This window comes from Crinia signifera, chromosome 7 (genome assembly GCF_055691185.1).
Source record: "Crinia signifera chromosome 7, ASM5569118v1, whole genome shotgun sequence".
In the NCBI taxonomy this organism is placed as follows: Eukaryota; Metazoa; Chordata; class Amphibia; order Anura; family Myobatrachidae; genus Crinia; species Crinia signifera.
The window spans coordinates 195307886-195335161 of record NC_139223.1 but is presented as its reverse complement, the minus strand read 5'-3'; the positions used below and the strand labels follow the sequence as shown (position 1 = coordinate 195335161).

The window sequence follows — 27276 nt, the reverse complement described above, 5'->3', positions numbered from 1 at the left end:
ACCTTCATGCATGTTGTCCTAGTGGTGTCGACCTAATGCTTGCAGAACTAGTTGCTGTCTATCCAATGATCCCATTTCGAGTGCATCATGTTTGAAAATGTTACAGTTAGTAATGTGACAGTTAGTAATGACTACAGCTATGCACCAGTTCGGTGATTTGAAAAACGCGGACCGTTGGTAGATCTCAAGGACCGGTTTTGCCACCACCTAAAGCAAAGACCCTTGATAAGATTCCCTCCTCACTGCGCAGATGATTTTATGCATAATCTATATAAAGCTGAAGAATGCTGAAATGTTGTCATGTTGCCAGTTAATGAAAGTCTGAACTCTGACCTCTCCCATCTGTAGAAGTGATGTCACTTCCAGCGAGTCCCAGCATAATACACAACTACAGTCTTCAAACAGTAATATCCTCATACTTATTACATTCCACCTCATGATGAAAAAAAAAACCACCCCTGAAAATAAACACATGACATCACAGCAGTAGCCACAACCAAAATTGTGTAAGAGTAAATGGGATGCACAGACCACATACATAAACAAAGAGGAGTCATTTAATCAAGTTTTGAAGAAGGAGGAGTCTAAGAGCAAAGTTTATGAACGTCAACATTTTCTTTGTCGACCTAACTTCTATGTTCACATGCAGAACCTGTTGACATTCTGTCAGCATTCTGAATGTTGATCTTTCATACCACCCACCACCAAAATGATAAGAATACCTTTCTATCTGTCCCTTTAGCTGCACCTAGACGTTGTACCCTTTTAATCTGTAGAATAGCCAATTGAATAATTGTAGACAAATAGATAATTCCATGGAAGATCTTGCCATGTTACATAAGCACTCTCACTATAACAGTTTCTTTATTCCCTTAACATGCTTATTTTGGCAAAACTGAATCTAAACTGAGATGCAGATGGCAACCATATGTCACGGATTGTAATAGTTTTTTAGTGCTGTGTCTGTTGTCTGATATTTCCAAACATGACTTCTTCTATGTTTTGTGTTTCTAGTACAGAACCTCCATTGGAAACTCCAATCCCGGGATTGAAATCCCTATGTTTTAGTGGCCAAATCCCGGGATCCCGATCCCGGGATTGGCCACCCTTCCTGCCACCTTGAGTCATTATGGCACCTAATGACACTAAAGGTATCCAGGTGGCTCAAAGACAATGTCTAGGTAAACAGTCAAGGTCATCATTGACAAAAGGTTGACATGCATTAGGTCAATTTTGAAAAAAGGTCAACATGCACTAGATCAACACTGATTAAAGGTCAATGACCACACAATGGTCGACATGTGTTTTTTGTGATTTTTCCCATTTTTCGGGGGACTTTTTTATGCTTTTCCATCCAAGTGGACTGTGATTGGGAACGGTAAAGTGTGCAACATTAGGTCATGACAATAGTCAAAACAAGTTTTTATTGGGGTCAAATCAAGGCAATTTGGCTTGTTGTGCTAACACTGTGCTTGCCACAAATTACTATTCCCAGCCTTGTTCACTTGGAGTGGAATCAAGTAAGTTTTGGGAAAACGTGGAAAAAGCATGTCGACTATATATTTGTTGACCATTGCAATTTTTTACATTTTGTACTTGTCGATCACATGGTGTTGACCTCTTGACAATCACTGATACTGGGCCTACTAGTTAGCGACACAAGGAGATTTGTTGTGTGGAAACAAAGGGATTACTTGTTTAGTCATATCTACCAGTAATAAGTGCTAATTGGGATGCCAGTGCATGGTCATGGGTCTTTTATATTTTTGGGACATTGTTATCATTCATTTGTCCCCACTTGTATTGCAGAATCACTGTGCGATAATAACTTTGGTACTGCTTTCCTAGCACGGCGCCCGTCTCACTGATTGTATGCCTTACTTAAGGCATACAATCAATACAATTGAAACGATTTTTTAATCGTATGGATCTCATCTAATGCATCTCATGGATCTTATGCATCCATAAGATGCATGAGATCCATGAGATAAAAAATCGTGAGCCCCCAATAACCATTGTTAACGCCACCAGCACTATCAACGCCAACCCGAAGCGTGGTGAGCGCAGCGAGCCCAGCGAGGGGCGGTGGTACGCGTCCTCCGACCTTTTCATACCCCCACTATCCACATCGGAGTTGATTTTGAGCCACCGAGCCCGAAGCGTGGCGAGGGGACGCGCACTACTTCACATGTATTACGCGTCCCCACACAGGGCTCGCTGCACTCGCCACGCTTCGGGCTCGGTGGCGAGCTGCGCTCGCCACACTATATAAGATCAACTCCACGCCGACGTGGATAGTGGGGGTATGAAAAGGTCGGAGGACGCGTACCGCCGCCCCTCGCGGGCTCGCTGCGCTCGCCACGCTTCGGGTTGGCGTCAATAGTGGGGTGGCGTTAACAATGGGGGGGCCATTTCACCCATGAGGGGGGGTTAGCAATTAAAATTGGGATTTTGGGGGCTTTTTACATTGGAATAAATGTAACATTGGGTCTCAGGGACCATTTCACATTGATTCCAATGTAAAAAATCTCTTCGATTGCGTCGATTGCATCATCTCATGCATCTTATGCCGCACAAACACATAAGATGCATGAGATGCTTGAGATATCAGCCCCACACATACAATCTAGATCATGGGCGCCGTGCTAGGAAAGCAGTACCACAACTTTTCCCCTGTAGGTGGTGGTCATCTGAAATCCATCCCTAACTTGCATTTAATTCACCATAAATTATGCCTAGTGCCATTTATAGATATGCCATATTAAGCATAACATTATATGCCCCATTAATTTTAATAGATCTTAATGAATCAGGCAAATTTTTGATAGCCGCACATCTGTAAATGATTTGCATAACATTTTCTGCAATCTCTGTTGAACTCTACGCTTTTACCATGACATTAACCTCTGATGGTGCCGCATCATTTCCTAAGGTTGTAACGTTTAACAGCCGAACGAACCTCTTGAATATCTTGCTTGAATTTGATAGGCAATGCCTTCTATTCCAATGATCTGCTGTTACACTAAAATAAGAAACTCCAGTGTCATGAATTGAGAGAGCCATTAAATCTGCAGCTTTTACGTGTCATTGTGTATAACTGTTTTTAGCTAGGTGGATCTACACCAGCATGGAGAATGGCTGCCAGCATAGAAAATAGAAGTCGTATTTTAAATATCAACAGTTCCACTACTTTCTGCTGCTTGCAAGCACAGACTTTCAAAACCTGGCTTTCAATACTAGTATTGATTTAATTATATTCATTATTATTCATTAAACTTGTTTGCAAATGTGTACACATTCACAGCCAACACACCAATGAGGAAAATCGAGGTCAGGTCTTTAGCTACTGTAGGCAGTAAAATCCTAATTACAAGCGAGATCGCAGGGGCACCTTGATGCTTGTGCATTGTGAACACAGCGCATTCGCAGTCTGCTGATTATCGCTCACTTGAATGAACATAGGATGGAGAGTATAAACCTAAATTAGGCACACAGTGGTCCTGATTCTTAGCACATGTAGTGCCATGTTCTCGGAGTTGAGCATTTGACACATACTCAAAAATCCCCCCCAAAAAAACTCTCATATAGAGAGTGTGTCCCATGGTGTGTGCGCTTGCAAATGAGGTGCACAGTATCAGAAATGTGCTGGAAATGTATTTAATCAAACACGTGGCGATCCGTTTTCTGGACGTGTTATCGGAGAGCTATTGTCATGATTCAGCGACTCAGGCAATGATTTGTCTGGACAATGCGGCTGGTGTTGTCATGGGCCAATCATCTGTCCTCTAGGCACCGCCATCTTGCTGGATTACATGACAACACCCTCCAATTCCATCTTCAGCAATTATCAACGAATCAGACAATACCAGCAGGACGTATAAAAGTGTTCACTTCACCAGTGCAACACTATCCTTCAGCTTATCTGCAGCAGTGTCTTGAGCTCCTTCCAGATGTCATGAACCAGCTCCAGTCCGATCATTCTGGTTAGTCCTCTGCAATAATTTCTTCGAGTCTTCAGCTCCAGACCTATCAATGCGATTTCTCCTCTGGAATAATTATTTTCAGTCTTTAGCTCCAGTCTGGTCAATCAGTTTTCTCCTCTGGAATTATATTTCTTCAATCTTCAGCTCAAGTCCGATCAATCAGATTTCTCCCCTGGAATAATTTTTTCAGTCTTCAGCCCCAGTCCGGTTACTTCTCTGGAACTATATTTTTCAATCTTATGCTCTAGTCCGCTCAGTCCGGTTACTTCTCGGTAAATAAATTCTTCAGTCTACAGTGGTAGTTGGGGCAGTCCATTTTTTTTCTCTGGAATCATTCTTCTTCACTCTTTAGTCACAGCAAAGTTATTTAAACTTTTTTCATCTTTAAATGTCCATCCCAATGCTAGTCCAGTCCCAGTCGGGCCCACAACAAACCACTCCTGGGACCATTGTCACCTAGCATTGTTCTGTTGCAACTGATGGTGGCCTGTAAAAATGCACCAAAGTGGACATTTCAGTTTTTGCAAGCTTGTACACAAGAAGAAGGTCATATACTAGCATATGTCACAGACATAATTATGGAAAAAGACATTAAAGCAGTCACAGAAGCACGTGACTCAAAATCTTTTTTGTTTTTCTGTTTTATGGACGTTTATCGGAGTGTTATTGTCACGATCCGCCGGCTCAGGCATTTACCCGTCTGAACGATCCTGCAAAAAGTACTTACAACTAAGACAATGTTTAAAAATCAGTAAAGGTCCAATACCGAGTCCCTGAAACTTTCATATGCTGTACAAAAATGAAGATAAATGATATCAAACTACCTTGTTTTCATATTTATTTAAAAAAAAGATGTGTTAACCAGCATTATCTTATAAATACAACAATGAATATGCAATGAGAAAACGAATTGGAGGAAAAGTGGCACCATGGATAGCAGAGTCACTAAAAATAAATTAAATAGAGCATGTTAAAGTAACAATCAGCCCTTATATTCTAGAATAAGGGTCAAACCGGGCCTGGACGGGTTCTGTGACAATGAGAACACCAATGGTCCATACTTCATAGAATTTTTCTGTTTTCACATGAAGGAGAGCAGTAATATCTTCCATGGAAGTTCTGTACCAGATTCTATTGATTAGGGCAGGAACACGAAGCACAATATATTTCTTAGAAAAAAAGTGTCAAGAGTTTAGCCACATTAAACACATGGCCACATACTTTGTTATATAGGCCCTCATTCTGGTTGACTCGCAGCTTACCGAGTCCCAGAGAGCCGATCCCGTTGAATCGCATGTACCCGCTACCAAAAGAAATCATTCAATGGTCGCCAACCATCCAATGCTTTTTCCAGGGCAGGCAAATATAAGTCAGTGGAAGCTTCTGGACGAAGACAGGGTGGGTGGCTGACATCATGTAATGTCAGCCACCCACCCCTGGCACCCATGTCATGCCTCTATTTGCATGGGAACACCCATAAAATGCGGGTGTTTCAATGCCCTAACGCCGCCACCGCCCCTGTCCACCCTCCCCCTCCCCTCCGTGCAAACACCGCATCCACAGTGCAGGTCGGTGAAGGTGCTCGCACAGAAGGCCTGCACATGTGCTTATGACAATATACGCATGCACAGACCTTCACCATCGGTCCCCCGTGTGAACGCTCGCAAATCTGATTGAAGGCCATAGTTTATTATATATTGTTGTATAGTTGAAATGTATCAGTACATAGTTTACATACTATGATGTGTTTTGGATCTTTATTAGGTACAGAGTTAAAGAGTATGCCTGTCAATGCCAAGATGTCAATGTCAAAATGAGTTTTTCATGTTTTTTTCGGTGGCTAGGACTCACTGGCATGTATTCAATGCTCCTATGTCGCTGTAAAAAACGGTGAGAGTGCATGTTTTTTGGAGAGTGGTGAACTTTTCTCTCCTATTTTGTGCTTCCCTGTATTCAGCTCTGTTGCTTCTCCAAAAATATTTTGCGAAGCTAACTCAGTTCACCATGCACTTCTCCCCATGTCTGTTCAATGGGGATTTTAGTGTCTCTCTCCAAAAGTGTATTCAATGCACAAATTGCGAGTCCTGCTGGTTTCTTTTTTTAGAGCAGTTCTCCATTTTTCCCTCGGCATCTTTTTTAGGTGAACTGTAGGGCTATCTTTGTTAAAGTTGTTATTTTTTTTTGTTTTTTATGGTTTATAAATTAAAAAAAAAGTACTCTAATGTATTTATTGCAAGTGCCATAATGCTGTACTTCTATATTAATTTATTTGGAATTTAATAAGTTATTTTAATGGTATCCAATAAGAAATCAGTAATGCTCCTAGTTAGACCCCCCTAACATAAAACAGCATGCAGCAGGCAGGGAAGCTCAGGGAAACCCCACCTAACATAAAACCACAATTTAGGGGTGTATTAAAAAAAAAAAACTAAACCAAAGCCCCCAAAAAGGCATTTAAAAACGCTAACAATTACAAAATAAATAAAATAAAAACCCAGGGCACTGAAAGGTCAAAGCACAACACAATAATAAGAATAAATGAGGACAAAATACACAGCACCAGTCTGCAGCCACAAACCCAATTAAAATTGTCACACAGCCATGTGTTGTAATAAAAACAATGCACAAAACACTAACCTTAAACCTGTTCAGAAGCCAAAATCCACAGATCCCCCGAACACACTGCTCAAACACAAGTCAAGTCTGCACACCTCACATGGGGGGTTATTCTGGTCCATTCTTTCTGACAAAATCCTTCTTAGATGGACAAAACCATGTGCACTGCAGGGGAGGCAGATGTAACATGTGCAGAGAGAATTAGATTTGGGTGGGGTTTTTCTTCAAAGTGAGATCTATATTGCAGTGTAAAATCATGCAGTCAGTATTTTCCCTGCACAGAAACAAAAAAAAACTCACCCAAATCTAATTCTCTCTGCACATGTTACATCTGCCCCCCTGCAGTGCACATGGTTTTGTCTATCTAAGAAGAATTTTGTCAGAAAGAATGAACTAGAATAAACCCCATGGAGAGCAGGAGAAACCTGATCTCTCCTGCTACAGCTCACCCTTTTCCCCTCGCATAATTAGGCAGAGTTCGCAAAAAGGGATGGTGAGCTGCAGAAGCGTTGAATAAGGAGACAGACAGAAAGGAGGAGATGATTAAAAGTGGTGAGTGCTTCAGCGAGGTCACGGTGACATGCAGGAGCGAACAGTGAGCCTGATTCGCAAAAAGCATTGAATACATGCCTTTAAGTCGACATAGACACCGTATAAGTGTAATATGTATTTTATTCTCACTCTATGCCCACTTGGATAGCAAAGTATGAAAAACCACCTTTTTTTTTATAAGAAATAAAAAAAATTTCGACCTATTTCATGTCAACAGTCATATATTGACCTAGTGACTGTTGACCTGTAGTGGTCGAGCTAATGCTTATAGACCTAGTGACGACATCCCATTCACAACATATATGAGAGTATCGGGGTTATGCTGTCTTACTCCAATCTAGTGCAACTGCCCAATGTTGCAGCTTACTTGCCTCGGTTGAACTTATTTACCAATCATCTCCACCAGTTTTAGAATAGGCAATTGATTGCTCATCCTGTAGATCATAGGTAAAGGGCTCATTTGAATTTATTTTTATTGCTGAACTTCTGAGACTCATCGCAAAAGTTGAGCAAGGTCGCATTGGGTTCTGTTAAACGATTAATCTCATGAGGCTGATTACAGAGGAAGAAAATCGCCTGTGTCACCCTAGCCTTAGGGGTTCTCTTGAATAATGGTCTGTCACCACTATACAAACTCAATTATGTGCTGATGCTAAAATCATTAAAATATAAGTGGTGGTCTATAAGATATACATCCCAGACAGGGTCACAGCGGTCACAGTGAGGACATCGGATAAGATATTTATATACAGCAATCTCTGTTCTGCTTACCTCTAATATATTGGTTTTGTCATTCATTTGTAAGGTAGAACCATGCTCCTCAGTTCCAGACAGTGCAGTAACAGCATACATACATAGCACAGGGACATGCAAGGAAGACAGAACAAATGAAGACTGGCTGATCCTGCCTCCTAAGTCTAGAACAAGCAACATTATCGGGGGAATTTACTAAGATAGGAGTTCTATTGGAAACCAATCAGAATCTACTTATTTATTTAGCACCTTCTAGAAGATCATATATAGGGTGAGATTTAATAGGATGAGAGATTCAGAAAGTGAGAGATTTGGTAAGAAATCTCCAGGTTTTTTAAAGCGGCAATCATTTACACTGCAAAATCAAACGGGTTTAGCAGTGTAAATGATTGCCGCTTTAAAGAAAGTGGAGATTTCTTCCCAAATCTCTCACTTTCTGAATCTCTCATCCTATTAAATCTCACCCATAGTATCTGATTGGTTTCCTATAGCAATACCCCATGTGAATTAGAACTTCCCATACATTTTCGCTATCTATTTCCAATATAGTTACTCACATGAATGAACCTTTTTGGGCATATCAATAGTATTGGGGGTAAGCAGCCAAATAAATGGGGGGGGGGGGGGATGTTAATGCAGATGTCAATTTGCCTGCGCAAAATCGAGATTTCGCAATGGGGCCTTCCCCTCCGCCGGGTGATGTTCTACTGCCCACCAGGTGAGCAGTCTGTGTCTCAGAAGTGGGGGAAGGGGTAGTCCTTGATCTGGCAGACGTGGAGGTCCCATTGCAGCACCCCATGTCTCGGCTACAGTAGACTCCTATGATGACACTATATACATTCATCTGCTGACCACAGTTGTCTGACTGTTAATGACAGTAGCTTCGCTGCTTGCTTGATTACAATTTGTTTTTCAAATAAACTGTGTTTTAATTTAGTCAAGCTGAATATGTAAACTGCAATTACTTGTATGTTGCTCTTATTAATGTTCACTAAAGTATATGTATGAGTTTTATGCACAAATCTCGTTAGTTTTATGTATTTTTTAAGTTTCCGTAGTTATTTTAAAAGCAAATTCGAAATAATTAAGGTAGAAGATGGTGAAATGATCACTTATGCATTTAACAAGACAACAACTTGAAAGTATGGTCTAAATACTAATGAATAAGCATTGTACAGACAGAAAACCGTCCATTTAAATTTGTTTACTTTAAGAAGAAACCACAGCAAAATTTTTTTTTTTTTTGGGTGGAAACAAAAGAGACAATAATGTATCCTATAAATGCACTACAATAAAATATTGTTTTTTTTTTAAATATTGCTCTAAATAGAGACAATGTTTTGAATGAACTAATATACAGTATGTCTGTAAATATCTATGAATAAAGGGGTGTACACACGCTTTGATTTCTACAGGTTTCCGGTTTGATTTTGCTTATAGAAGCAAAATCTAATCAAAATCGAATGGTTTTTAAGACACTTTCGATTCGCATTCGATTCGATGCGTGCTCCCATTTTCTCTATTTTGAAAAGAAAAATAGACTGTGCAGGCAAGGAAATATGGAATTCGATCCCGTGAATCGAATGTGTACACTGTACCATGAATGCACATCGATATCGAATGGAAAGCAGAGGTCAAATCGAAAGGGGGTGGAATTGGGGAAATCGAAAGCAAATCAAAAGTAAATCAATGCATATGTACACCACATTAGGTCGACACCTGTAATAGGTTGACGTGGCTAATGTCAACAGGGTAGGAAGGTTGTCACAAGCATTGCGTCAAAAATGGGAAGGCAGACTATCAAAAAGTTGACATGAGTTTTTTACTTTTTTTTTTGGAGCCGACATGTGACGACGGGCTATGTTTCATGCCCTACCAAGAGCGGCGAGCCATACGAGGGGGGCGCGGTACAATTAAGACAGTGTCCATGTCGAATATGTCGACATTTGGGACAAAAAAAAAAAACCATGTGAAATTTATGTCGACCTTCCCATTGTCGACCTAATGCTTGTGTCGACCTTCCGACCCTGTCGATCTATTCCAGGTGTCGACCTAAGGCCTGTCGACTTCAGTGGTCGCCCAATGCATGTCAACCCAATGACCCCTACCCTGTTCTAAGTGACAGTAATGCAGCTGGCTCAGGACACTGCGAACAGCAAATAGAACATGTGACTGTCTTACCCTCCGACTAATTCAGTGATTTTTTGTTTATTGTGCAGCCGTATAGCTGAAGAGAACAATTTTCAAGTCTGCCCTCAATTTGTTGGCCACGGAATTGGTACATTTTTTCATGGGCACCCAGAAATTTGGCATCATGGTAAGTAATGTAAATCATGCCAGCTTTGGGTTATAGAATAGGTTTCTAGTCTTTCCTATTGCAGGGGTGTAGGGTCGTAGTTTAGGACATTATACATTTGGCACCATCACATAACCATTTTGAGAAGTTCCATGATGCATAATTAGAGTCTTTGCAATGGTCTCCTTGAGTTTGTTTTAAAAAGTATCGCAGCCTGTCCAAATGACGGCTTCCGCAATGTACTTGCATTCCGAGCTGTGACAGTTTTTAGCCCACAAACTCTCCACCCTGCCCCCAGTCCCTATCTGCTACTACCTTTAATCTGTCTTCACAGCTCCCTCTCTCCATATGCAGCAAGTTTGAAATAGGACCGTGTCCCTGCAAAAATTGCTTTCACTTTCTGTTTTGACATATTTTAGCGCACAAAGGAGTAATTTGGTTCATTGAGTGGCCTCTAGTGATCAGTGACAGTACTTCACCTCATAGAGGTGAGCAGTAGTTAGTTATATGATTTCTCTGTACACCTGCTCCTGAACCAAGCATATGCAAGTAAAGCCAATGCAAAGTCGTGTGTATGTCCGGGCGGGGGCGGTTGGGCACAGCTGAAGGGGCTCCAAGGTGCATAGTGTCCCCTAACATCACACCACACAGCCTGGTTGCCGGGCAGCGCCTGCTGCTACTCAGTGCTGCCCAGCAACAAAAAGTTAAATGCTTGGAAAATGTCAACTTGTTGAACTTGTGCATCTGAATGGTCATTTAAAACATGGGACCTGCTGCGGTGGTCTGGAAACTGTGACAGTTATTTGCAGCCATCCGACTCCTAAGGTGGGTGAAAAGGGGTAAAATGTTCTGCCCAGCACCCTTTTATAACTTTGAAACTGGTCACATCAGCCAATAAATTGCAGAGAATGAAATGGTCTTTCCATATCAACAAGTGGGAGAAGGATAATACAAAAAGTAGATGTGGATTGTTTTTATGTTGTTGTTTTTATGTTACTTACTCAGGCCTAAGTGGTGAGTTTCTGCACAATGTTTTAACCTTCCACAATGCGCCTGCACAAAATGCTATCAGCAGTCACACAAGATTTGGAATGTATGGAATCCCTGCTTGGAAGGGAGACAAATGTTCTGTGCTAAATGACAGAAAAACCTTTACATGTAATTCAACCTATCTTTTTTTTTTTTAAGATGTCTTTTCTCTTTAAGTGCCCCGAAGACCATGCATCTCATGCTACATTTTACATTTACCATCTTCATTCATAACAATGGCAGCATTGTACCAATGACAACGTCATATGTCTGTTAGATATTTATGTTGGCAGAATTAAGTGAAAAATTCTTATAAGAAGATGAGGTTGCGGATGTTGAGCAGTATATAGATATACAGTGCAGCGCAGAACGGAGATTACAAATAGGATGAGGAAATTCCAGCTGACTTAATGCTTAGCTGAGGAGATAGCCGAAGACAGGTGCAGTGCATCTTGTTTTGTGATGTGTGGCGGCTATACCCTTTTTGTACAACTGGCTTGGTTTAATATGAATATAGGTGTGTGGTCTGTGTTTTATACATATAATAAGGAGTAGAAAAAAGGAACACTTTAGGTGTATTCGTTAAATACAGCTCTGCAAACCGCTTGTTGCGCCTTATTTATTCATTTATTTATTACCAGTTATTATATATACATATTCCGCAGCGCTTCACAAAGAGCATTTGAACATCAGTCCCTGCCCCAGTGGAGCTTACAATCTATGAACCACATGTACACGCACACACACACACACACACACACACACACACACTCTCTTGGGTAAATTTTGTTGGAAGCCAATTAACCTACCAATATATTTTTGGATTGTGAGAGTAAAGCGGAGCACCCGGAGGAAACCCTCGCAAGTAAAGGGAGAATATACAAACTCCGCACAGTTAGGGCCATGGTGGGAATGGAACCCATGACCTCAGTGCTGTGAGGCAGTAATACTAACCATTACACCATCCGTACTACCCAACAACGTCCATGATGCTCCATGATGCTTATTATTATAAATAAAATGTAATAATAATTGCTGATTTTGTATCAAACGTACACATATAAATGGACCCGTACCAAAAAATCAGAATAGAGGATTGTGTACAACTTTGGCATCAGATATATAAAAGTCCCAGGAGGCATCTTGTGTGATAAGACACCCGCTGTGTCTTCTGTGATCTACTGAAAATGCAGCATCAGATCAGACATCAGACATCTGAGTAAACCTAAGCTTATTCAGGGCCAAGTATTCTTAGTTGCCTGCAAACTCCTTGCCCCCATTTTGTAAAAGTGTTGCCCTCCCGCCCCAAACCGCTGAGGCTTAGCAATCTCGTAGGGCCTGTTCTGCACAAGGCCATTATGTTACCTGTGTATGCGATGCTCTGAATCAGGCCCTATGTTCAGGCCCGCACGATTGTTCTGGTATGTTTGTAAGTGTGAAAAGAGGGGTACGTTCTTCTGGTGACCAAGTTGGGGGATTTCATGAAATATACCTCTATGTGCACGTTCCATACCCTTCATTCTGTGAGTATGGTGTGTTCCTCTCTGGTTACCGCAAAAGGTGAAGGACTATCCAATGCCCATACACCCTTTATAGATTATCGGACACATTTGGGTTGAGTTCACACCTACAACACTATTGCTGTTATTTTGTTCCTATGTCTCAATCTGTGAGAGCAAAAGAAAGGAGAATATCCGAATTAGGAAGCTTCTTTCGTTCCTCTTTGGAAGGACATCATTGTGAGGATTCATCCCCCAATATCTCACCCTCCGCTACAAAAGTGGAGTATCGTGTGTTTGTGTGTGTGTGTCCTTGTGATTTCATTTTTAAAATTTATAGAATCGAGCGCCATTTTAGTTTTACGAATGCACATTCTATATTTCACTGTGCTCCTAGGTGTAGAACCAGGAGAACCCAGGCTGGCGGACTCTTGAAGAGCTTGTAGTCACTTACATTTGGCATGTTTGTAATGCTGCTTACACCATGTGGGCATTGCAATTTTTATAAATAATGCTTTACCATCTTGTTTACAGTTAAAGGGTTGGATGTACGAAGGGTAAAAGGTCTTCCGCATTCCACATATGTAGCAAGCTCCAGAAAGTGATCTATAGGTGGCGCTGTCCATAGAAGCCTTTGGGCTCCTTTCCATGCCCAGTAGGACCCCCGGGTCAAGTCTTCACAACACAAAGTACAGCTCTTATCAGAAGATCTCTCCTTCTGTGTTTATATTCTTATTATTCATGCAAACATCATTAATAAACACCTACATGCATGAGATAAGTGGCTGCATGTGCCTCATGATACATCCTGCCCAAGATGAATGCCTACCCTGTTACCGTTCACGTGTTGTCCAATGTGAGGTGGCCTGAAGTTGGGTACGCAGTATACAATTTCTCCATGAGTGATATTGTTTACGACATCGCTCAAACAATCTAGCGCTTAAACACTACATGATATCGTTCAGTGACGTCACCCAGCCCCTGCTCAAATCATGCCGATGACTGGGGGGTTGCTAATGGCCCGCGGGAATTAATTAACGGTGTAGTGCATACATGCTAGATGACCTTATCATGCATATCGTTAAGAAATATCTTAGAATGTGTTAGAGTTACACATTAGTGAGTGTGACACACGGCAGCTGTTCATAATTAGCATTTCTCCTGCTGGGGGGGGGGGGGGGACGCGTGCACCTGATCACTGGGCTTGGAAGAGTCGCAGCCCAGTGAGCCGGTCTGAATAGGCCCATAGTGCGTACACACTGGACCATATGAAGATTTTCATTTTATGATCCATTGGAATCGGCAAAATCTTTAGTTTTATCGTCTATTGTGTATCCAGCTTTAGTGTAGAATGGAATTGGTGACTTAGGCCAGTATTCAATGCCTCTGATTCGCCATTTTTTTCAGCGAAACTGGCAATTCGCCTGTTTTCTGGCGAATTTTCTCACAGAAAAAAACAATTCGCCCTATTCAATGGACACAATTCGCTGCAAATGAAGAGCGAATGGCTGTCGATTCGCCGTTTGTGATTCACCGCGATTCGCCGGTGGTTTTCAATGGGGTTTTCAATGGAATTCGCCGAGAGTGTATTCAATGCTGAAGTGGATAACTGCTTTCTCCAGTGATTTTCGCCAGGATTCTCCATTTTACATTCGTCATCTTTTTTAGGTGAACTGGAATGTGATCTTTGAAAATAAAGCGTTTTTTATTTTTATTTAGGTGTCAAAAAATCAGATTTTTTTTTCTGTGAAGGTGCATGCTATTTTTATTCATGTCCTTGCAGCACATGAATATATATATATGTATTTTTTTTTAAACAATATATATATATTTTTACACATTCACCAGCAGGGGGCCGAGCCGGGAGCCGCTCATTAATATTCATATATTCACTGCACACTGGTCCCGATCATTACATATGCACGATCGGGACCAGTGTGTAGCGGCTGCCTAACACAGCCCCCTACCAGCTCTGGGGGGCTCTCCCTGTGTCTCCGACAGCCCTTCTTCACCTCCACAGTGTCCGGCGCAGGCAGGGAGGCTTCCATCTCCCTGCCTGCAGCCGTCCTCCGGCTCCCTGCGGCATTCGCCGGGGGGTTAAAATTCGCCGCCAGGGGCAGCAAGCCCCTGAGGCGTTGAATAGGGGGTGAGGGAGGGCTGGCAGCGAATGCTGCAGCCCTCCGGAACCCGGCGATTGTGCAGCGAATCCAAAACAGGATTCGCTGCACAAGGGGAATTAAAGTATTGAATACCTGCCTAAATATACCGGTGCCTCCTATTATTGCAGACTATTCAGAATATTATAGTCAGATTCACCACTATTCATTACCATTCCACAGATATCCATTGCTGCCAACTTCCCATTCACATCTCCTTTAATAATAAAACTCCCTTAGCATTCTCCTGCCAGCACTTACTGATCTAATCTCCTACCATAGGCCTGTGCTATTTGTGTAGCCCTCACTTTGCCCTGCCGCAGATAATGCTTGTACATGACTAGGATCTTTTAATTATGGCTTCTTTTGCCTGTAAGCCTTCTGCATTATGCAGTCTGTTCCCAACCATGTCTTGGTGGCTGGTGCTCATGGAAGTATCACAAAAGAAGTGTCATTACAGCTTCGATACTTACCGCCCCTCGTCTGCATAGCTACATAGGTGGGAATGCTAGCTCTTCTGGGCACTGTTCTTTATTGCATTGTATAACAATGTATAGGAACAACCCATTTTGTTCACTTTATGTCAGCATTTGGCGATCCTACAAAAAAAAAACACCTTATAGGCCCACAATTGCCTAACAATGTCAACATATATAATTACAGCCATTAAATTAAATTGAATGTCTTCTTCCTGTAGATTAAAAACCAGCATGGTGTATAATGTATGTGAGAACTACATACATAATCATAGCATATTTCCATTATCTGATTGTGGATAAAGAGCTTCACAACTTGGGATCATGGAACCCATTGAAAGTCATGCTGAAAAAAAGGTGGAGTTTTAGGGCATTTGCTCAGCTTCCACCGTACAGACAAGAGGGTTACATAAAGGACTGAAGACACGTTAGTCAACTGAAATGTTTGTTATACTAATACCCCTTTCAGGCATGCAACACAGGAATGAAACTTTTTTTGCTGGTTTGCTTCCCTTTCACACTACACCTGAGACCATGGAAATTCCCGGGTCATCCTCTTGTATTCTACAAGCTGGGCCGGCCAGGGTGCTCTCATGTCATTCTTATACACACACATACATGTCGGGTGGCCAATATCGAGATCGAGGGGATCCTGGGATTTTGCCCCCAAAACGCTGGGATTTCAATCCTGGGATTGGTGTCTCCAATCCCACGATTTCCGGATTAGCTGCGCAGGGGCAGTCTAATGCCGGGCATCGTCTTAGCATTCACTCAAATGCTGCCCGGCTGTCCCGACCTGGAATGTGGCTTTGCACAGCGTGACGTGATGCTAAAGGTCACGTTGCACAGGATGCACCCCCACACCGCCTGCCCCGCTTGCTCCTCTGCCGCTGGCCCAGCCACTCAGTGCCCCAGGATTGGCATCCCTACATACAGGTCTTAAACACACCCTTCACACTCAAATACACTCACTCAATAACGCACCCTTTCTTCAGCCACCGGACCTCCCAACAACAAGCAGCCTCTCTGTAGTTAGTGTGCGCCGCCTGCTTCTATCCACTGCAGCACGAACCGGAAACCTCTTTCCAACCGATTTCCATCAGGTAATTGACCTTGACATCTTGTTGTATGGCTCATCATACCACAGACTTTTCTCCCCAGATCCAGCTGTCAGTATTTGTTTACTGAAAGAACAAAATTATGCGTGACTGAAAGTTTGCACTGAAGCAACTGTGAGTAGTCTCTGGAACTCAATAGGAGACACATCTATCAAAATTTTTTACGAAAGATACCTTTATAGGAGTAACTCCATCTAGTAACCAGTGAGTGGGGGTACGCTTACTTATCTTCCTTGTCTGCCGAATTTAAGGGGCAATATTAAAAGAAACCTTTATGGGATTGTATTGTGTATTATTTATGTGAGTAGAGGTACGCCCCTGGAATATACCTTAATACAAGACCAGGAAAAGCAAATACTTCACAAACACCTGCGTCTCATAGGATAAAAGAAGAACACTCTAGATATGCTTTTTCATTTTTCATGATCACATTGGGACAATCATGAAAAAAAAACTGACCACACACCTTGAGAATTCTTTAATTCACTTAAAAAAGGATTGTTATACTTATCTTTATCCATTGGAATATACGGAAGGGAAGTACTTTCTTGTTTTGTGCACATTGATTTGTTGATTATTAGTATTTGTTTGCTATTGTATAAGGATCCCCTGCTCCCTTCAGGCACCCCCCCCCCCCACCAGGTGGTGTCAAATGGCCAATCAGAGGCTTCGGATAAAATCCCAGTTCATACCATTAAGGCCTAACCCAGGTCGTCTTTTCATCTCTGGAAAAACAATAGTCAATAGCAGGGGCATCGCCCTGGTTGGTGCCTTCCACACATAAGCAAGTGTCAGGTTTACTTAAGCCACAACGAAAACCCGGGATTCTTGATATGTCTGAAATGGGCTTCCAGGAGATATGTATCAAAGCTTGTAGAGATATAAAGTACCAACCAATTATCTCCTGTCTTTTACAGGCATTGTTTGATTTGTTGGCACTTTATCTCTCTCTAATTCAGTGGTAGCCAACTCCAGTCCTCGAGAGCTACCAACAGTTCACATTTTCCAGACAACCTAGCTGCTGCAAAGGTGCACTCATTACTGACTGACACATTTTAAAAGGTCCACAGGTGGAGCTAATTACTTCACTTGTGATTCTGTTAGAAGATCTGGAAAACATTAACTGTTGGTAGCTCTCGAGGACTGGAGTTGGCTACCTCAGGTATAATTTATCTCTATCCAAGCTTTGATAAATCTCCCCCTAAAAGTGATAGGAGAATAAATAGCATTATTCATATAAATTAATTTATTCCACCAGTAAAACATAAATATATACATTCATGAAAAAAAATATGAAAACACAGAGTTGCATCCTGTAGCCCTGTAGATTCAATGACCCTGGGCCTGAAACTATGGGACCCAAGAAAAAACCTGGGTCTGGGTGCTTACTCAAGCAGCTGGCTTAAATTACACAGTTGCCACCTGCAAGATCAATTGGGCTTGGAAACGGTGCATGAATTTTTTTTTTTTTTTTTTACTAACAGTTTTATACAGCGCAGCAGGTTCTGTTGCACTTTACAATTGAAATAAGGAAAACAAACTGGAAAGTTACAGACAGTCAGAATGGTAGGAGAGCCCTGCACACAAGCTTACAATCTATAGGAAATAGCATGGTGCAATATTTTATGTGTACAAATGAAACAAGTCTCATTACCAGGCCTTTTTGTCCCTAAAATAAAGGCGCCCATACACTGGGACGATTTCACCCGATCCAGATGGATCAGGCCGAGAAATAGGCACAAATCGGATGTGTTTAACGTCCCCCCTCGGGCCAATGCATGGTCACGTGCACATCAGACCTGAGCCGGAGGTCGGACCTGCTGCTCGTCCGACCTCCGACTTGGCCCCCTTCCCGACGGCGGCGGGGAATGGGGTCGCTTGCGATACATTGCATGTGAAAGGACCGCCCCCCCCCGGGAAGGTCCTGGGTGGCTCAGGGGGGTCGTATGGCCATACACAGCTGCACTACATCGCAGTAATGTATGGCCAGCTTAGTGATTCAGCCAGGGATTTGAGTTTGTAGTTGTGACCTCCATTTTGTTTAGTTTTTTTTTTTTTACCTTTAACCAATGTTTGGGAATCCTGCAAACATCTACACAGGTACTAATTTTAATCAGGACTAAGCAGTGTTGCAAGTAAGGGGGTACGGCGTGGTACGGAGTACCTGTAAGAAATATGTTGCAGGTACGCAGTACCACTTACCCCTGATCCACTGTCATTTCTATTTTCATTTTAAGTCTAAATATAATGCATCCGCAGCCCCCCCACCCAGCGTTATGATTGGTGCTGTATGCAGCTACCGGCTACTGCTGATTTAGCCTGTCACACTGACAGGCATCAGCAGCGCCGACAGCATGAAGAGCAGGCTCCACTATTGTAAGCACAAGCTGCCTGGCTCTCCCCCAAGCAAGAGCCAACCCACCCCCAGACATTCCCTGTTTCTCATTCCCTGTCTTCTGATGCCATGCCACTATTGTCATTTAGTCACTCCTCTAGCTTTGTGTGACCACGCCCCCTGATGACACATGACCATGCCCATTTTTGGTGGAGGCTATCAGTACCACCAAGAAAAAAATTCTACTTGCACCACTGGGACTAAGGCTGGGGCCACAGACTAACCAGGACACAAAGGTACTGCATTGTTGAGATGGATTCCCCAACTGCCACTTCCAGAGTTTTCTGTGACCAAATCTAGTGTTGACCTATAACCTATATATTTCTAATAATGGAGGTCATTCTGATTCATATGCACGTTTGCACAGGGGAGCGATGTTTTTCTTCTGCGTATGCGCATTTCTGTGCATATGCTGGGTACAAGCGGGCACGGCATACTGCTAGTTAATGGGAATGCCCAGCGTTTCATGTGTTTTCCCATTAAAATGCTGGGTGTTCCCTTGGAAATTAGCCAGTGCTGGGGCTGTCGGCACGGGCCGCCCTCTTCCTGTACAGGGAACACACAAAGATAAGACACCAGAGAATGTTTTCATTTTACGTGTACCTACCACATTATTCGGTGGTCGGCGACCATCGAATGAATTGGCCCCAAGGCTGCAAATGGATGTTTATGCAAAACATCCATTCGCTGATGTGCAGGGAACTCAGTGAGCGAGGGGGAGGGGCAGGTGGCTGTGCAAGCGGCGAGCAGCATTTAATCCCCACGCAACGCTGCAGCATTGCATGTGGACCAGAATAATCTCCAATGTCTGTTAGACTGTACGCACCAATACATTTTTCCTTTCTACAGCAATGGTTTGTCATTGCATCACAAATGACAACCTATAATTGTAGATGAGGTCATGAAAATGAAATGGTGATGACATGTATGGGGAATTGATCACTGGGAAGAGCACGATATGCATCTCAATTACAGCCCTTGTGACTTCTTTTGGTTCCTCTCCTTACTTTCTAAATCTAATAATGTTGTATATTATAAACTGTAGTCTTATGATGAATGATGGCTAGGGGGCGGGGCCTTATGTGTCCCCGAGTGTGAATCCCTTGGCTACCATTGTCTCTATCTCTTCTCTCGGTCCATAGGCATCTCAGACAGGACTCATTGTTCCATATCCAGGGTGAAACATCAAGGCAAGCATGCCCTGTCAATCCCAACCATTTTATAAAGCAATTCTTACATTGAATAAATGTAAGTCTCAGCAAAAAGCCTAAGATTTACAAAAATGAAACAAAAATTTAAATCTGGTAAACAGGGATGCAACTATAATAATAATAATAATAATAATAATAATAATAATGTTATTTATATAGCAGTTTTCTCCTAATAGGACTCACAGTTCTTGCATTAGCCTTTTACTGCACAAAATACAAAACAAACTTAACAACTAAACAAGGGACATTAGTGGAATGCTTGGGTGAACAGGAAAGTCTTGAGTCTATATTTAAATGTTTCCAGAGTGGAAGCTTCTCGAACTGAGTGGGGAAGTGAGTTTTATAAAGTTGGAGCCACAGCGCTGAAAGCTCGACCCCCAGATGAATTCAGGGAAATTCTGGGTACTGTTAGTCCTTCATCAACAGATCGCAGTAATCGAGTGGGACTATAAGGGATCAGAAGCTGTACCTTGGGCCCTGGTCATGTACAGCTTTTAAAGTCAGTAAGCCAATCTTAAAAATTATTCACCATCTTATAGGCAGCCAGTGAAGGGAGTACAGAATGGGTGTTATGTGGCTGGAGCGGGGTTGATTGGTTAATTGCCTGGCAGCTGTATTTTGTACCATCTGCAAGCGGGCCATTCTTTTGCTGGGAGACCGAGGCATTGCAGTAGTCAAGGTGCAATGATACAAATGCATGTATGACTTTAGGCAGATCTTCTGAGGGGATTAAGTACTTGATTCTAGCTATATTATTTAGATGTTAGAATGAGGATTTAATTGTGGCTGATACCTGATGTTTAAATGTCAAGCCACTCTCTAGGACAACACCAAGATTCCGCACATGTTCCATATTTTGACGTTCTGCATCCCCAAGCGTAAGTCCTGTTGGTTCTCTCTTCTGCAGTCTTGTCCTGTGACCTATCATAAGCACCTCTGTTTTATAAAGGATTCAGTTGCAGCCAACTGGCACTCATCCACTCCTGTAGCTCAGCTAGATAGCCATTTAGGGTTGTATTGGGTTCTCTGTACCTGGAGCATAGGACAGGTACAGGTGTGTATCATCTGCATAGCAGTGGTAAACCAGGCCATGACGTCTGATTATTTCACCCAGTGGTAGCATGTAAACAGCAAAAAGCATGGGAGATAATATGGAACCCTGTGGGACACCACATGGAAGTGGCACTGGTGATGAGGAATACACTCCAGATGAAACTCTCTGTGACCTACCAGTGACAAATGATTTGAATCAGCTAAAAACTGTGCCATCCAGACCACAAAAAAATTTCAGGCGCTGGATTAGAACATCATGGTCCACAGTATCAAAAGCTGCTGAGAGATCCAGAAGGATTAAGAATGAGCAGTCACCTCTGTCTCTTGCCATCAGAAGATCATTAAGCACAGATACCAGGGCTGTTTCAGTGCTGTGTCTTCTCCTGAATCCTGACTGGAATGGATCATAAATATTATGGGCTGACAGGCGGGTTTCTAGTTGCTACCACTTTCTCAATAACCTTTCCTAGAAAAGAAAGGTTTGATACCGGTCTGTGGTTGCTCATGCAGTCGGGGGTCTAAATTAGTTTTTTTTTTAAGAAGTGGTCTAACAATTGCTTCCTTTCGTGGCTCAGGAAAAATTCCTGTTTGCAGAGAGCTTTGAACAATTTTTGCATATACAGGGCCGATTATATCCATGCACCCTATTAGCAGCTTAGTTGAGGCAGGGTCCAGGTCACAGGAGGTGGGACGCAGCCTACGGGTAATTTCTGCAAGGTCTTTTTGGCCATTGGGTCAAAGCTGTTCCAAGAAATCAGGTTGCTTACATTCGCAGGCTTGATAGTTTGGAACTCCATTGATGACACTGCGGATGGAAGATACTTTATCTGCAAAGAATTTATCAAACTCAATGCAACTTGACTGGGAGAGGGCTTGATCAGGCTGCAGGCATGCTGGTTTGCAAAGCTTCTCCACTGTTCGGAAAAGCTGAGCAGGCCTATTGTTTGCTGCTCTGATCTCATTTGATAGGAACTCTGATTTCTTACGAGAGATTGTTGATTGATATTCTCCAGTATGTTTCATTCGTTTTAACTTATGCTCTACCATGATCGACTTTCTCCACAGTCTTTCAAGTCTACGACCCCTTTTCTTGAGTTCATTAACACTGTTATCAAACCAAGGGGCTTGATGTCAGGTACGGGGTCGTATACGCACGGGGCTATAATATCCATTGCAGCTGTCACATCCCTGTTATAGTAACAGACTAGGAAACAAGGATCTTCACAGGCCCCCATTACTGCAGAGAGATTAAGGTTTGCTGCAAGAGCCTTGGGCGATATCTGGAGGTAGGGCAGATGTAACTTGTGCAGAGAGAATTAGATTTGGGTGGGGTTTTACTTCAAAGTGAGATCTATATTGCAGTGTAAAAATAAAGCAGTCAGTATATTCCCTGCACAGAAACTAAATAATTCACCCAAATCTAAATCTATCTGCACAAGTTACATCTGCCCCACCAGCAGTGCACATGGTTTTGTCCATTTGAGAAGGGATTTGCCTTTAGGAGTGAACCAGAATAACCCCCAGAGAAAGGAAGAGATAAGAATTCTTGATAGTTTTAAATGGAACTTAACTTTTGACACCAAGTATATGGTGTTCTGGGGTTTCAAATGACTGTATTGTTGCCCGTCAAATGGTATTGAATGCATTATACTTCCTGCCAAGTTCTTCTACTAATTTGGGAAATAATTTGAGATTATGGGGGTATGCAATTACAGGAGTAGATTTATCCCGATGTTTCCTCATTGTTTTTCTGTTTGGAACCAGGACTAGTCCTGTAGCCCAGTTCAGGTTCTTGAAAGACAGTGGAACCCTCTGCAATTTTTCTGCTGCACTTTTAGAACAAACATTAGCACAAGGAGCCCAGGGCTTTTTTTTTTTTTTCATTCATTCTTACCGTTTTCTGTACATTTTACACACAGAAGCACTGTGCGGATTTGTCTGATCCATGCATGTTTCTTTAAACAAGCCAGCCAAAAGCCAATTCTATTTGAAAAGAGTATTTTGAGCAAAATTCATGGCAGAGTTTACAGATATGAATGATAGTAAATTGTGGTGTTGTAGTGATGCCTATAGAAAGTACTGCCAAGTTTATCCGATAGTCTATTGATTTGTGTGTTCTGCCGTCATATACTGAGGTGTAGTTTTAGAATAAAAATGCAATCTTGAATGGACTCGAATGATAGAAAATGTACCCTTATGCCTTTCATTGTGACTTTGTTTTTAGTTTTATATCCTTTAAATTTGACAGATAACATTGTTTATGGAACTACTTTTTTTTCTATATAGTCTGCTCCTGTAGGTGCAGAATTTACTGGAATAAACTAGTGTATCAAGCCTATTGCGCGTCTACTGCTTAAGTCTCCTCTATGAGACAAGAATAAAGAGCATAATTTCTATGTACATTGCACCCTATTACTAAAACAAATGAAAACTTTGTCCAAAGATTATGTTCTCTTGCATGTCTCTTACCCTATGAAATGTTTGCATACTTTTTTTTTTTAATTGATGGAAATGATTGTTTTCCCCGTTTGCCCCAATTTGAAGTACAGTATATCGACACATTCTTTATTGGTCCTGAACACACACAGTTTTGTCACAAACATCAGTAATAGCATTATAACATACAAATGCAAGCAACAGATCAGTTCAAAATGGCTACATATGTTTGTGGCCAAATCAGACAAGATCCAGCCTGTTCTGCTCTCAGGCCTAGCGGACTTGTAAGATAACTTCTTGTTTCACTTGGCTAGTAGTTCAGTTAGAAGAAAATGTCACAAATGAGTTTATAGTAGTAAATGCCCTTGAAAGATGAATACAGGCTGAGTATCCCTTACCCAAAATGCACAGGACCAGAAGAATTTTGGATAACGGATTATTCAGTATTTCAGAATATTTTTATATTTCAATGATGTATCTTGCATTTATGTTGAACAAACACATGAAATACACACAGATATATTTTATTTGTACATAAAACAAGGTGAAACAAAGTTTGAATCAAAGTTTGTGTACAATCCTAGGTACTGAATCAATCATTTTCTTGCACATATTTACTGCCAGTTATATATCATGTCCTCATGTCCTCAGTAGTGCAGTTACAGATGTCCCCAGTAGTGCTTAATAAAAATAAAACAAATGTATGGTTTTCGGAATAATTTGGATAACGGATATTTGGATAAGGGATACTCATCCTGTACTATATTTATTCATGAAAATGATTTTGATTAAAGTGATAACATATGACCACATATTTTAGGTCTAGAATATTAACTGAAATTAGTAAAAAATTATCTAGATGCATGAAGACAATACAAGATCTTTACATTGTTTTTGTTTTTGTTGTTCATGTTATCCAGGATTTATCAACCTCTTGTTGAACAATCCTGTAACCACATGAATGTCATTCTGGAAGCAAATAAAAGTTTAGGTACTTTAGACTCCTTTATGAGTAAGCCTTAGAAGCCCAGACACAGTGGCGTAACTATAGCACCGCAGCCCCCGCGGTCGCAGGGGGGGCGCTGTGCATGTGGGGGCGCCGGGGGGCTGCGTTGCTATAGTTAGCACCCTCCCGTCCGCCCATCCACCGCTTGCGGCCCGCCAATCCGCCGCCCGCAGCCTTAACTGTCTTCAGTTCTTCTGCTAGTGAGACGGACCACAATAAAATGTCCGCCCCATATAGCAGACAGTTCTCTGAAACTGTCTGCTGTATGGGGGCGGACATTTTGTGTTGGTCCGTCTCCATAGCAGAAGAATGAAGCCAGCAAGGGAGCCGGGACCAGCGGCAGCAAGACAGGTAAGGCTGCGGGTAGGGGATGGGGGGTGCTGCGAAGGGGGGGAGGGGGGCGCCCCCCCCATTAATGGCGGGGGGCGCCCAATTCATAGTTACGCCCCTGCCCAGACATTATCTATTAATTTTGTTATTTGCTTAGACTCAATTTATAAATGTTTTTTGAGATTAGAATAGGGATTTTCCCAGTATTAAAATTAATAAAATCCAGCATTAGCTAATCATACCAGTCAGATCTAAAAACCTTGAGGAAGACAAGCAATTGGTATTGAAACAGGCAGTACATTTATGGAATTGTTATGTCAAATAATCTGCCTTTTCAAACTTTTCAGATTCCACATTTGAATATCTGGGTGCACTTACTATGCTCCTAGGGAGGTTTTCTGGAATAAAAGTTATTAATTAAGAAATGTGTAAATACATTCTCCATTGTAAACCATATAACCTTATAAACTCACCAGGTAGACCAGCTATAGCATGCATTGGCTTAGCAACAACCCATGCATCTGAGTAGGCAGAAGGGTTCCTTAAGAATTCTTTATGATACTACAATAGTATCATAAGGACGCAAAGTCAAGTAGCTCAATAGAACAACAATTGTAATGTAATGACATTACTAAAGAGATTGCAAACATGAACAATTCCACATTAATCAATCTTAACTTAAAACACCTTTGAATTCTCTGTGACTGTTTTATTTTTAAGGTATGTGGGACAGTAATGGGAGTAGCTTTTTCCCCCAAGCAATGCCAATTACACAATGTCATTTGAGGTAACTGTGACATTTTAACCAAGAAATATTTTGGTACTTATGTATTATCTGGGCTCCCATGTTAAATGCACCCCATTTTTTCATACCCCTACTATCCAACTACGCATGGAGTTGATTTTATATAGTGTGGCGAGCGCAGCGAGCCACCGTGCCCGAAGCGTGGCGAGCGGACGCGGTCTCATAAGAAATATTACATAAGTACCAATATTTTTCCTCTCTAACTTATTTTTATAAAAGATACATTGATGATTTCCTAATGAGCTAACAGCACTCAAGAATTCACAGTCCACATTGAATTAAGTGATTTATTTTGAAATTCAAAATCCATTAGGATCATAGCTATCATACCAAATATTAGAAAAAGGAAATATAAACATGATCATAATTTCTGCATTACAGTTTCATCTTTAAAAAAATGACAATGTGTTTAATTGTACAAATTTATCACGAAATAGAAATTGCAATCAGCAATTCTCAAAAAATGTGAGATTTTAGTAGTTTAGCCATATAGTTCACACCAACTCGGATATGTAGAAAAGACACTTCAAACTTATATTACAAGGTACTATCTATATAATCATGTAGAGATATTTTTAAAACTGTAATCCATCTGATCTTAAATACGTGTCCATAAAAGCAATTGAACATGTTCACCTGACAAGGAGAGGATCTTCAAAGAAAACTAGCTGAAAGAGTAATGTACTGGATCTGTAAACTTTAACCTCTCCAACCAAAAGGTCTTCGGTATATTTACAAAATTAATCAGTTTTTAATCATTATCAATTGATCTAGCTTTACTGCTATATTAATGTAGCCTGCTTTGATTTTACATATTATAAAATAATGTAATAATTTCTGTATTTAAAGCTTTTTTCATAAATTTCAGTATGAATTTCTTTTGTATGCCAGTTTTGCAAAAAAAAATGTAATACCAATACCTAACTTTAATGGGTAATTGAAGAGTGAATTTTTTTTTTTTGTTTTAATCTTGTGTATGAAATGTAATCAGTTGCTATAGTTTGTGTCATGTTCTATAATCGGTTCATGAACCTGATACCGTTTATTTGTAATTGGAATAATGTTGGCTTCATTATATAGTGATGACACGTCATCCCGTCATCAACGTACACATCCTTTACTTTCTGAACTGACAGTCCCCAACACTACATGATAATAGCGCCCAGTCTGGGACATATACTTGCATATTGGATTGTTACTACATAATAGCACATACACAAATATATCGGTATGCGGTCAATAAGTCAACAGTGTCTAGCTCGACTACTATTGGTCTACAGGCAGAGGTTAAACACAGGATAAATGGTCGACATGCATTAGGTCAAGATGGTCAAAAGGTCACCATGATTTTTTTTAGAAAAACTGACTAGCCAAGCTAAAGGATGCGGTACACTAATATGGTGTCCATGTTGACCCATAGACACCCCCAAAAATGTCAACAATTCATGTTGATCTTGTCCATGTCGACCTTTTGCTTGAGTTGTCCTTTTGACCATGTCAACCTTTTTCATGTGTCGACCTTCAGCCTGTTGACCAATAGTGGACGACCGGTACTTGTGTAC

General features: G+C 41.4%; 1 protein-coding gene and 1 long non-coding RNA gene across 6 annotated transcripts in view; one reads left to right on the top strand and one right to left on the bottom strand.

Moving 5' to 3' along the window:
* The window catches only part of METAP1D (methionyl aminopeptidase type 1D, mitochondrial), a 182305-nt gene that overhangs the window by 141819 nt on the left and 13210 nt on the right, over window positions 1–27276 (top strand). For all 3 annotated transcript variants that reach the window (XM_083154812.1, XM_083154813.1, XM_083154811.1), the window contains one exon: window positions 10124–10221. In XM_083154812.1, the coding sequence (XP_083010938.1) occupies window positions 10124–10221 (98 nt within the window). The remainder of the gene's footprint in view (window positions 1–10123; window positions 10222–27276) is intronic.
* LOC146021025 (uncharacterized) overlaps window positions 9882–27276 on the bottom strand; it is a 45340-nt gene continuing 27945 nt past the window's right edge. For 2 of the 3 annotated variants that reach the window (XR_014450867.1, XR_014450865.1), the window contains exon 3: window positions 9882–16544. This is a non-coding gene — a long non-coding RNA (uncharacterized LOC146021025). The remainder of the gene's footprint in view (window positions 16545–27276) is intronic. The other variant, XR_014450866.1, reaches the window with a different exon arrangement.